General features: G+C 31.3%; 1 protein-coding gene across 1 annotated transcript; it reads right to left on the bottom strand.

Moving 5' to 3' along the window:
* Positions 1-5,091: 5,091 nt before the first annotated feature.
* Positions 5,092-12,984, bottom strand: LOC129905909 (solute carrier organic anion transporter family member 74D). Its single transcript, XM_055981539.1, has 9 exons — positions 12,618-12,984; positions 12,273-12,511; positions 11,938-12,190; positions 11,554-11,874; positions 6,258-6,609; positions 6,045-6,183; positions 5,880-5,983; positions 5,461-5,813; positions 5,092-5,387 (listed from the first exon to the last, which is right to left on the bottom strand). Exons 1-9 carry the CDS (start codon positions 12,820-12,822, stop codon positions 5,248-5,250), a joined length of 2,106 nt encoding a protein of 701 aa, XP_055837514.1. The 5' UTR covers positions 12,823-12,984; the 3' UTR covers positions 5,092-5,247.
* Positions 12,985-13,572: the final 588 nt, after the last annotated feature.

Raw genomic sequence — 13,572 nt, 5'->3', positions numbered from 1 at the left:
TCTTGCACATAATAAATTTGTTAACATTTGGAGAAATGTTAAAAAAAAAAAAGATTTTTTTCTTAAAGGGTGGAATTGGTTTATTTTGAAGAAGAGGCTGAATTGAAACTTCAAACTTTTGACAAAAGACCCAAATCAGAAAAAATGTTCATAAATTCAAAGTAAAACACATGCGCAAATAGTTTTTCTGACATTAGTCTGATCGCAAATGACCGCATGTAAACAAAGCAACCATGCAATTATGAAAGCACCCAAATCGTGATTTTTTTAGTAATTTTCGATAGGCTGTATCTTAGTGAAAAATGATCCCATCATGACAAAATATTTATCAATAAAATGTTCAAATAAACTCACCCTCACAACAGAAAAACTGCTTGATGAATAAGTCTGAAAATTTGCATATTAATTTCAGGTATATTAAGCTTCAATAATTTTTAGCAGAGTTAAATAAATAAAAACGTCTTGATTCCAATAGAGCCAGGGCTGCCAGAAATCATGTTTTAGCATGATTTTCATGTTTTTTGAATTAAAATCATGTTTTAATGTTTTCGTGTACAAAATCATGTTTTTTTTTTTAATTCAAGGAAAAACGTTTAAAGGCTTAACTACATACACCACTTTTTGAAAAAGTACAAAAGTGAATTTATTTTTTTTCTGGCTGGCGCAATTTTTTTGTGAAAAAGAGTATAGAAATTGTTTTTTAAACTAAAAAAATAAGCTTTCTGCATCATTTGTTTTAATTTTCCAGCCCGAAAAACTATACAAAAATGCGTTTGAAAATGTTCACTTTTGTACTTTTACACTTTCAGAGCCAATGCAGTTTAGACTTAGAAATCATTTTGTAAGCCACAACTCCATACCTGAAGTCCGTTTATATGAAATTAACCTTAAAGGCATAACTACAACGAGCACTTTTAGCAAAAAGTGAACATTTTAAAATTCATTTTGTGAGAGTTTTCAGACCGAAAAATGAAAAACAATTATGCCGAAAACTTATTTTTTGGTTCCAAACACAATTTTGGTAGTTTTTTTTTTCAGAATCACTGCGCTAGAAAGAAACAATTTTTTTTTTACATATGTAAATTTCCCACTTTTTACAAAAAGTGCTCGTTTTAGTTATGCCTTAATGAGTAAAAATTATGGACTTATTTATGTTTTATTCCTGCCTTCTTTGTGATTTATAAATAATAAATAAATATTCGAAATTATTTGTTTAGTTCCTCGCTCGTTTTGATGTGGTTGTACATTTTTTTGCCTCTTCTGTTTTTTTATAAATCATGTTTTTTGAACTCAAATAATGTTTTTTATCATGTTTTTTTAAATTTCGAAATGGCAGCTCTGAATAGAGCAAACAACAGAATAAATATTTTATTGAAAATTATTTTCTTTCAAACAACAAACTCAAAACTTAGTTACTTATAAATTTTGATCGCAAGTATAATCTAAACAAGTATTTCAACACCCCCACTCGAACAAAATTTACCTCAAATTTAAACCCATGTTATTGGAACAGAAATTATGTTTTTCGGCAGATACTGGTTTTGTTAAATAATCTGCGACCATTAATTCAGTCCCAATTCCAATGAAAGAGATAATATTCATGTTCTTCTTCTCACGAATAAAATGATGTCGAACATCAATATGTTTAGATCTTGATAGATACTTGCTTGTCGATGCCAGATGAACTGCACTTTGGTTGTCGCAATATATGTTCATGACCGAGTTGTTTTGGTTGAGTTCAGACTCGAGGTCACGAATCCACATTGCTTCTTGAGTTGAGGCGGAAAGTGCCATATATTCAGCTTCTGTTGTGGATAACGCAACAGTTGGTTGATGTTTTGTCGCCCAGGACACGGCACCTCCTTGCAAGATACATACGTATCCTGTGACAGATCTTCTTTCGTCACAATCACTTGCCCAGTCTAAATCCGAGTAAATTTTGAATTCAGAATTACTATTTCTTGAAAATTTTAGTTTGGCTGATTTTGTTCCTTTTAGATATCTGAACAATCTCTTCACAGCAGCCCAATGTTCTTTGCCAGGACAGTTATTGAATTTGCTTAATTTGTTGACTGCGAAGCAAATATCCGGTCGAGTACACTGTGCTGCAAACAATAAACTTCCGATTGCTTGCTGATAAGGAATCTTCGCCATTTCTCTTTCTTCTTCCGTAGATTTAGGTGACATCTCTTTTGACAGTTTTATGTTGATGTCCATAGGAGTTGCTACAGGATTTGACTCATCCATGTTAAATTTAATCAGCATCTCAGATATGTATTTTTCTTGATCTAGGTACACTGCATCTTTGTCACGTGTAATCTTCATTCCTAAACAATTCTTCGCGGTTCCCAAAAACTTCATCTTGAACTCTTTAATCAGATTTAGTTTGAGGTTTTCATAGAATGCAGTCTCGTTAGTGAAGATTAAGATATCATCGACATAGATTGCTAAAAACGTCATGGTCTTATTATTTCGATGGAAGTATATGCAAGGATCCACTTCTGAACGCTTTTAGCAGAGTTAAATAAATAAAAACGTCTTGATTCCAATAGAGCAAACAACAGAATAAATATTTTATTGAAAATTATTTTCTTTCAAACAACAAACTCAAAACTTAGTTACTTATAAATTTTGATCGCAAGTATAATCTAAACAAGTATTTCAACAATAATTAAGCCTCAGTTTAATCTTATCACCCATGGAAATTAAATAGCGGTAAATTTTCTAAAAAACCGTAAAAATGCCTATTTTGATAGCTTTTCGAAATTAATCTAAAAGATAAAAAAACAATTTGTTTAACAAAGCAAACTTAATTTCTTTGTACCGAATTGAATGAAGTTTTTAAATGTGTCCTTGAATATTCTGTACAGTGATCCGTTGTTGAGATATTGATAGTCAAAGTCAAAAGTATGGTTTTTGGTTTTATGACTGATATTGCAGTTCAAAAAAAAAAAATTGTAGAAGTTTGAAACAAAATGAATCTTAAAGCCTAATAAATAGCCTTTCAAAAAATAATAATCATTTTATCAGAAAAAAGTTTCCTACTTTCTTAAGAGTAAAGTAAAAACAAGCAAAAATTGTAAAATTTTTGCTTTTTAACAGTTCCAACGATTAAGCTATTTTACCGTTAGAAAGAAAATATTTTAATTCTAAACTAGAAGAATAGAGCTTTCAACTGCTTTTTATTTTGTCATGATGGGATCATTTTTCACTGAGATACAGCCTATGGAAAATCCCTAAAAAATCACGATTTTTTTTGTTCCCTTAATTTTTTGGGTTAGTGTATTTTAAAAATCGTATTTTGTTGCTCAAAGAAAAATTACACAACGACAGTAAAAACTAGACGGTGCTGCAAAAAACTATATAAAAATGGCTTGATTTGCCGGCATTTTTAACTTTAAACAAATTTCTATAGACAACATATTACACATACGCCACAGTGACCAAGTTCGATTATAATCACATTAGTCCAGTCAATTTTTTTTTAAAGTGGAATGCTATGCTGAAATTGTTTCTGGTGACTTACTGAATGTTTTTTTTTAAACTGCTGAACATAAATCCTAAGTTTTTCTTTGTGCTTTACGTCTCATATTGTAATGGGTTCAAAGTCGGCCCTAGCGAGGTAATCCGTCGGAGCGGATTTTGTCCGATACCTCGAAGCATATTTCGTATGAAATCGGAGAATTTCCGCTCCGACTGATTACCTCGCTAGGGCCGAGTATGTACATATGTATCTAGTACAGGGACATAGAAAATTTAGTACGCAGAGGTTAAAAAAAAATATAGTTCGTGCATTATTTTACATTTAAAATTTGATTTGCTGATTATGTTACCAAACGGCTGCTCCAGAGACGTAATTTTTTTATCGACAAGAAGTAGCTAGTGGTTTTGCGAGTTTCGTTTATCTATCGATAGGCGACTTTTATCTATAAAATCTATCATCGGAATTGAATTTTGATATTGTTATTATGTATCTATCGATATGCGACTTTTGTGGATTATCGAAAATGAATTTTGGTATTTTGAATCTCTATTGTGGATACTTTTTGTTTTATTGTTCGATCTTTTTCGTTTACAATTTTTCGATTCGATCGACTTTTATCGCATCGAAAGTTGAACGACACTCGCAATTTATGAAAATATACGAAACTATATGCTTTCTTTAATTTCTCATGGAACGGAGAACGGATACCTCGAATGATTTTGATTCCCAATCGAACATTAAATTCTTTTCGGACTTCCGAAAAGAAAGAATATCCGAAATGGCGAAATGAGAAAATGGTTGACGATGCCAAAGATAGATGTTAGAAATTTTCAGATGATAAGAGCATGAATAAACCAGCCTTTAAATATTTTCTGTTCCAAAATCTTATTGCACTAAACTAAATTGAATTGTTCCATAGTTTTATGTCTGGCCTCAAGATTGTTTGTTATGTTATTTGGTAAATATTAAGTCTTCAGTTTCATTTCTTTTAGAATAAATATTATTTAAGTGGTTTTTAACCTTTTACATTTTTCTAAAGAAAAATATATTACACATGTACCACAGTGACCAGCTTTGATAACAAGTTATTCAGTCAAATTCTATTTTAAGGGGAAAGTTTTACTTACTTTTACGCTACATGGTCATATGTACTTCTTTTCGTTTATCCTTTAAGAACTAGGTGGCAAAACTGGTTTTTTGGCATTCTTTTTTAATTTTTGAGAAACATCAAAACTTAGGTCTTCAAATCAATACCTTCCCATGAGAATGTACTAAGTGACATTTGTAAAATTGTTCAGGAAACGCGAAAAACAACATTATTCTAGTGAGGAAATGTATGGGTTGTACAATTTTATTTTGTCTCTAGTTTCATTTGCATACATGATAGAACAATCAAAATGGTACAAAAACGTGGCGCTTAACTCATAGTATATTTCCACATCAAAAAGTCATTTTCGAAAAAAAATGTCTCTTAACACATTCTTACGGGAAGGTATCGAAAAGTAGGTCTTAGTTCCAAGCTTTTAGCTTTTATTTTTGAAAATGAATTTTGAAACTAGAATGTCAAAGGTTATACTCCAAGTTTTAGTTTAATAAAAGTCAAAACATACGAAAAATCATACATTTTATTATTTGTAAACAAACACTTTTATTCAACTACTTAAAAACTATCAAAATATCGAAACTTAATTTCTTTTTTTCTTAAAAAAAAAGTAACATTCAACACCAGTTTCATTGAAACTATAATTACTATAGTATAGGCACTACGTTGCCCTTGACATTAATGGTGTCACTTGCTTATTTTTCCTCTTAAGCTCTGCCGCTTCTCTCTCACCATAAAAGTCCAAACTTCTACCATAATACCATACAAGAATATCAAAGAAAATTCCAAACGATGTAAAAGCTTTAAAGAAGAAAGTTAACAAAAATTAGTCTTGTTTGTTTAAAACAAAAAATTTAAAAATTTTTTCACTTACTAACTGCACTCAAGTTCACCATATAACGAAACCTTTCCTGATCATACAATTGACAGTTACCATTTTGGCCACACTGCATTGTCCAAACCAGACAAGTTGAATCAATTATACGACCGAATATAATTGGTCCTGGAATCAGCGCAAACAAACTTAGCAACATCAATCCTAAACCTTGAGCAAATGATTTATCTTCAACTGCAACTGCTCGATAGTTAACTAAAATGTTGCCAATTCGTCCGGAAGATGCAAACCAGTTTATAGTCATTGCAGCTATGGCAAATGTCCAAAATGCTGTTTCACATCCTTTAAGGCAGGCCCCAGGTGTCAGAACATCCAGTATGGAAGACGCTTGGCTATTTAGGAATAAATAGGTAAAAACTGTTAATTTGAAAGGGAAGTAGTCTTCTAGGATTATCTACCTTGATAAGGTTGTAGTGGGCTGTGTTGGTGGCAATATAGTTGTAGTTGATTGGTTATTCGTCCAGATTCCAGAGCCTCCCAAACATGTACAATTCGAATAGATCTGTTAAAATTAACATGTTTTTAAAGTTGTTTTTACAATCTTAAAAGCTATAGTTTCCTACCTTATTTTCTGAATCCCAATTATAACATCCAGCATGACAGGGTGAAAAGTATGTAGTATCACTTTCTACATGACAAACTGGACTGTAGGAAACATGAGCACAGGAACAATTCATATTACAATCCATTGCAAGATCCAATCTAATATAGAAATGTAAATTTTATTAAAAAAACAATTTCTATACAAGATAAAGAACATGTAATTTCAAACTTACTTTCCATCAACCATTAATGAAGCTGTATCACCGCAATATATAAACAAATACGATACTTGACCACCAATTGATAAAAATCCAATAATAACATTCCACATAAGAAGTTTACCAGGAGCTGGTTTATATTTTGAAATAATCAATCCAGAAAGTAATAGACCCATAACCATGCCAGTTAGAGAAAATGGTCCAACAATAATTGTAGCATTTTGGGCACTTCTATGGAATTGTACTTCCATGTATTTGCTTAAAAATGTCATATAGCCGGAAGCACCCAAAATGTAAAATATTCCAGCAATGATGTTGAATATTAGCAGCTTATTACGAAGTAAACGCATTAGGGCTTTTGGGAAGTCTATTGGCGAAATAAAATAGAAAAAACTATTTGATAAAAAGAAATTCAAATAATTTAGCTTTGGAAAGTCTAATCTTTAATCCATTATAAGATCGATTTCTAGGTTAAGTGAATTACCTACATATCATTAAGTCCATGGAAAGATGGTCTTTTTTCTAGAGCCCGATTTTTGTAAGGACAAAAATTAACGTTACTTGCCATATGATCAAAATAGTGAAGCTTATTTTCTCAAAAACGGCTTTTAAAAGTTAGATTGAAAAGAAAGTATAGGTATACTGCGAAATAAAAAAAAATTTGAACCGTTATTAACGGTATTTGCCATAAAACCGTTTTTTGAATTTCTGACCTTTTCATAAGAAACTTAATCGATTATAACTAAACTTTTTGTAGAAAACCCTTTTTGTAAACTTAATTAAAAAAAAAGAAACAAAAAAAATGTTTTTGCACTAAAGAATATTTTTTTGAAAATCAATTTTTTGAAAACGGATCAATGAATTTTTTGAAACTTTGGGTTTTTGGCATACCAAATTTTTTAGAACATTTAAAAAATTCGGAATTTCAGAACAACTCCGTTTAATCGAAAACCGTAAGGCTTTAGGAAAAACAAGTTACCAAATTCTAAAAGCCCTTAAGTTGGCCTATCAGCATTTTTCATTTGAACAGTTAATTTATGGACACGCTGTTTTAAAAACGACTCCAAGAATTTTAATTTTTTTTTTAATTCTTTGAAACAAGAAATTGAATAATATATGTATACCTACTTGGCTTGAATTTAAAACATTTAAAAAGATGTTTTTGTGATTTTTTTTAATATGTCATAAAATCAATTAAAAATATTACTTAATTAATTTTTACATAAAAAGCTTTTACATTCTACATACAAAAATAATCTTTTGGTATCATTTTTATTTTATGAAATTGAGTCCAAATTTTTTAAAACAAAAAGTTTTTTTCACCCAAAATTGTAATTTATAAAAAATACGGAATCCTTATGGATTGAAAGTCTTATTTTTTATCAAATCGGCTCTTTAGATTTTAAATAATGTGTTTGGAAGTTAATAAAATCGTGTTTTGAAATAAAAATTATATTTTATAATTAGTTTCTTACATTTCATAAAAAGGGTTTTTTAGATTTTCCCTCTTTTTCGTTTCTGATGCTAACTTTCTTTAAAACTTTTTTTGGTTTTTCTCTCATAAAGAAACAAACGATTTATTTTTTTTATACGGATTCGTTTAAGTGGTTTGAATAATAGTACATAATTATGATTATAATCATTAATCAACAACAAAAAAAGATTTATTTAAAAAAGTATACTTTGTCGAATGGATTTTTTGAAATAAAAGATTGATTTTTTTTTTCATTTTGTTTTCAGGTGTTGATAAATAATTTCATATATATAGCACCACCTATGAAGTATGCGCCTCTGATTAAGAGTAATGTGAAAATGCCACTCAAATCTGATAGGTGCTCAAAGAGCCAATTCATGCACGTACTGATAACGACATTGGCTGATAATTTATATTGAGATCATCAATGCTAACACGCTTCGCAGAAAATTTTAATTCATTACGCGTTTTTACTATTTTACAACTTATACCTAATACGAGTAATAAAAACAAATGTTCATACCTGTAAATACAATTATATCTCTTATTGTAAAATAAGTTATTATAATCAGTTTTAATTCAATTATCTCGAGAAATTTTTTTTTTGAAATGAAAAAAAAAAAAAAACTTTTTGGAAAGGTTCTAATAAATAAAAGCTACTGCAAATTTTTAATTAAGTTTTGTCTGACATAAAGGACCCCGCACATTTTGTATGGGAGGTGGCCCTGGGTGAAATTGTCTGAAATTTTAGTATGTTATTCTCTTAAAGCCCCTGATCAAAAGTTGAATGGGCAGAAAGTTGAAAGGACAGTTTTTGAGATAACGGCATCATTGGCATCATTCATTTTTCGTTTTATCGGTACGACTTCGAACCAATTTTTTTTTTCGGAAGTTTTTTGAAAAATTGCAAACTTTTTGAAGTTTTTTTCCTACAGATCGAAAACGGTCTGTCAAATCGAAAAACCGTTAATGTAATAAATGAAGGTAATAAAAAGATCTACAACTTTTAGTTCAAATTAATTTTTAAAAAAGCTCAAATAAAAGAGATATGACGAAAATAAGAAAATCACCCTTTGACTTGCTTCAAAAAAAACCACCCTAACTCTTAAACCGAAAGTTTAATCGAAAAAACTTATTTAACATATTCTGTAGGAAATTCAATTATCTTTAAGATTGCTATACAATTTTTTCTGCTAGGTCCAATAATACGCGAGTTATGTGAAAAAGTAAAATAAATAAATTTTCAGAAAAACTGCATTTTCAAAACCGTCTGCCGAGGGTTTGGCCACACTCAAAATGTCTGCCATGGGTATTTTTGTTATCAGGGAGTCCACCGCTACAGGATGCGACTAATTTCAAGTGGTTACCCTAAATAAATCAATTTTCAGAAAAACTGCATTTTCAAAACCGTCTGCCGGGGGTTTGGCCGCACTCAAAATGTCTGCCATGGGTGTTTTTGTTATCAGGGAGTCCACCGCTACAAGATGCGACTAATTTCAAGTGGTTACCCTAAATAAATCAATTTTCAGAAAAACTGCATTTTCAAAACCGTCTGCCGAGGGTTTGGCCACACTCAAAATGTCTGCCATGGGTATTTTTGTTATCAGGGAGTCCACCGCTACAGGATGCGACTAATTTCAAGTGGTTACCCTAAATAAATCAATTTTCAGAAAAACTGCATTTTCAAAACCGTCTGCCGGGGGTTTGGCCGCACTCAAAATGTCTGCCATGGGTGTTTTTGTTATCAGGGAGTCCACCGCTACAAGATGCGACTAATTTCAAGTGGTTACCCTAAATAAATCAATTTTCAGAAAAACTGCATTTTCAAAACCGTCTGCCGAGGGTTTGGCCACACTCAAAATGTCTGCCATGGGTATTTTTGTTATCAGGGAGTCCATCGCTATAGGATGCGATTAATTTTAGGTGGTTACCCCAAAGTCTAAAAACGCCAAAAAAAACGCATTTTCGGGACAGTCTGCCGGGGCTTTGGCCGCACTTAAAATGTCTGCCATTGGTATATTTGTTATCAGTGAGTATGTGGCGTTGGTTATCAATAAATTTTAAGTGGTTACCCTGACTAAATCGATTTTCAGAAAAATGGTACTTTTGACGCGCTTTTTCTCGACAACGGCCCAAATAAATGCAGGCAGACTAAGGTATTCGTCATCACCATTACCCACGCTACCTCTGACATTCATATGAATCGGTTACCTCTTACGCAAGAAATCTGCTCCCGGCTCTCGGTCTATGACTTTTGCCCGAATTAAATTTACATTTTCCGTTAAACGAGTTTCTTGTTCGGCACCAAAATTTAAGCTATCGAATACCTTGCAAATTACTTGAAAAAAAGTTGTAAACACAGGAAGATGTCCGATAGTGAACAACTTTTCGCTCGGAACTCACAATAGGGGAAAAGTGAAACTCAATTTTTCAGGGCGGAATGTTGTTCACGTGAAATTCACGATAGGGCTGATTATGTTAAAGTGGAGTAAGTAAAATTAAACTTATTTTCCTCGAAGAACACTTCAGGAATAAACTTCTGGCTTTATAAAAATGTATATCTTAATATTGCATGTCTTTCCGTTGTGTTGTTATACCTATATTTTTTTTTACGTTTAAAGTCAATTTGTGAGAAAATTGCTTCTACGATTAAATCTTGTCCCTCACTCCCATATTTTTTTGTTCTTGTAATAATCTAGATAAACTTCTGATATCAAATAATTTATGAAATTCAAAAAAAAGAATTGTAAAAAAATAATTTAAGTTGAAATAGAAAAAAAAAACAAAACGACAAATGCCGGCAATTTTTTCCTTTAAAAAGTAAATATTAATTGACATACAAAAACAAAGTTTCAATGAATTTCATTCCCCGATTTTCAAAAAAAAATGAGCTTTTTTTAAATCCAATTATTTTTTTAAAAAATTATAGGTACATATATTGAACAATTTTTTACAAAAATTTTCATTGAAATCGGATGTTGGGCTTAGATTAGAAGAAAGTCAGACATCAATAAATCGGTTTTATGGCTAGTAGATCCCGTAATTTTGGTCCAAAAAATAAATTTTCAATTTCCTCTCCTCCAAAAACTCTTAACTTCTTAATAAATCGTGATTGATTCAAAGTTTAAAATCTGACCGAATCGGATAGTTATAAGCAAAATATTGAAAATCTAAGAAATGTTATTTTGTTTGGTGTTATATCACGTCATCTAATAAAGAGAACGATAAAGATCTTCTTCGACAGCAATAAAAGTTGAAAAACAAATTCCAAAATTAATGCTTCATTGGCCAATAAACTATTTCTCTTTAGCTAATGAAAATAAATCAATTAAAGGGAGGTTAAAACTGATTAGATTATTGTTGTAAGCTTCCGCTAAAAACAGGATTCACATATAAGTAACATGATGTGATGATACTAATATACTAAAATTGTCAAGACTTGACCTAGATAATATCCGTATTTTTATAGGAAAACCTTCTATAACTTCATACCTTAACGCATGAAAAAAATCTACACACTTGAAATAATTTCTATGTAAATAAATTCTCAGACTTTAAAATCTCTAATCAAATAAGTAGGTATATAACACGATTATTGTCAACCAATAAATAAATGTATATTAAGTACATTTACTATATGTTCAGAAGATTGTATTATCTTATATACGACTGTATTATTATTGTTTATCAAACTCTCTTAACTCGTTTTTCATTAGAAGCAAAATTTAAAAAAAAAATCTTGAAAACAATATACCTACCTACTCTCAACACTTGAAATAAAATGATCAAAGCCACACGTAAGATTGATAACACACTATTATTTTCAATTAGTCATACCTTTTAATTGAGGAAAATCTGCATTTGGTGCTGAATGATTATCTAAAACAGCATTCGAGGATATTCTTCTTTCCATTGGTACACCATCGTCAACCATCAATTCATCAGTTCTCAAAACTTGAGGTAACACAGAACTATATTGTTGTTTATCTTTCTTCTTTGGCAACTCTTTGGGGAATAATCCAATCAAACCGGAGAAAAGGAACATTATTGTTCCCAATATTGTCCAACCAAACCACCATGCACCCAACCATCGAGGATCCTTTTTATCAATTAAAGGTGTTTTAGAAGTATCGATGAATAAGTTTAGTGATAAGTATCCTTTAAAGAAACAAAGATTTTTTGTTAGATAGGTCTTCTATGAAGGAGGAAAGGACCTCTTACCTAACATAAATCCAAATATTGGTCCAATCATTCTGAGTGACATGGCCACAGCAAGCATCCAAGGAGTATTGGTCTTCTTTGTGTTATCATCCAAATAGGGTTGCCCCAGAGAATAATAAAGGGTATTACCAATTCCAAGAACAAATTGGGACAAAAATATCAAAACCAAAGGAACAATCGAAAACAACTGATCGCATTCCTTGTCATCTGGATTGGCTCCACATAACTGCTGTGAGTCCTTTATACTTGACTTCTAAAAAAAAAACCATCAAAGAAAAGAAAAAAATCCTTTTAAGTTTACTTCAAATCAAAGCTTATCCAATCTTTCCACCTACAACTGAAAGCAAACTTGTGGTATTGCCCAGATCCAAGCTATCCAAATATTCTTGGGTCAGATGATAGGCATCCTCTCCAGCACCGTAAATTAAGTGAGGAAGTGCAAGGATAAAACATGATATTCCACAAAAAACCATTCCCCAAGCTATCCAGGCGGGTCGATTGCGTTGGCCACCAACATACGATAAAATCAGTGATAGCATTATCTGAGAAATTTCATTACCACTCAGAATGATTCCTAAAATTAACCGTCAAATTAATGGAATTATATTTCATTTGGTTAATTTTTGAATTGTCATGCTCAAAGCTTCCAAAAAAACCAAAAAAAAAAACTGCAAACTCACCTGTAGTTTGACTGGGAATTTTGAAACGTCTTTCGATTGTTGTTAGCGTCACTACAAAATACATATAGGACATGGCTTGAATGGTTCCCAAAAGACTGTAAACAGCCATAAACCATTTAGCGTTTGCATATCTTTGCATCCATTCTGGATGCCAGCAGGACAATCCACATAGATTTTTTTCTTTCAGTCTTAGAGTGGAGGGCATATTTGTATGCTATAAATTCGATACGTGGATCTTAAAGGTAGATCCTTGCGATATACCTTTACTTTTAACTTAATGAATTTTTTGCGGTTATTCCGCGACGAGCGAAAAAAAAAATTGTATTTATTTCCACACCGAACTTATTGAATTACTGAATTAAATTTTGCTGAAAAAAGCTGGTGGACAATGTAAAAATCAATTTGTTTTATGGCTAAAGTTCGTTTTATAAAAAAATGGTTTATATTAGATAAGTGGCTATATTGTGATAACGATATGAGCTTTGCAGATATTGATAAGATATTGTATTGTATTTGAGAACTTAACTTTCATAATGTTTGGTGCAGAAATATTGGAAGTAATTTTTTTTGCTTTGCTAAATTGGAATTTACCGTTAAACTAAAAAAAAATTATATAAAAGTTAACTTAAGTTATGAGTAAAACCATAAAGAACGAGTATGTGTTGAATTAAAGGTGTTTATGGTGCTGATTTTGGAGCCTTTCTTGGAAGGTTGAATACTAATCGATTAAGTTTATATTTAAGAGAAAATTTAAAAACTTAAGTAACTATACCTCCAATTGTTAACGGCTTTAAGAAGTTGCTGGTAGGCATATTTGCACGGAATACAGTTCAAAATCGTAGTGGATTGGCTTTTATTCTGCAAGACTATAGTTACAAGCTCGAGTATCGCGCAGGAAATCATATGAAATTATTTATTGGACTTAGTCGCGACCCATCTCACCACTTAAGTGAGT

The sequence above is a fragment of the Episyrphus balteatus genome, chromosome 1 (genome assembly GCF_945859705.1).
Source record: "Episyrphus balteatus chromosome 1, idEpiBalt1.1, whole genome shotgun sequence".
Classification (NCBI taxonomy): Eukaryota; Metazoa; Arthropoda; class Insecta; order Diptera; family Syrphidae; genus Episyrphus; species Episyrphus balteatus.
The sequence above is the reverse complement of the archived record's forward strand: the minus strand, read 5'-3'. Positions and strand labels throughout refer to the sequence as shown.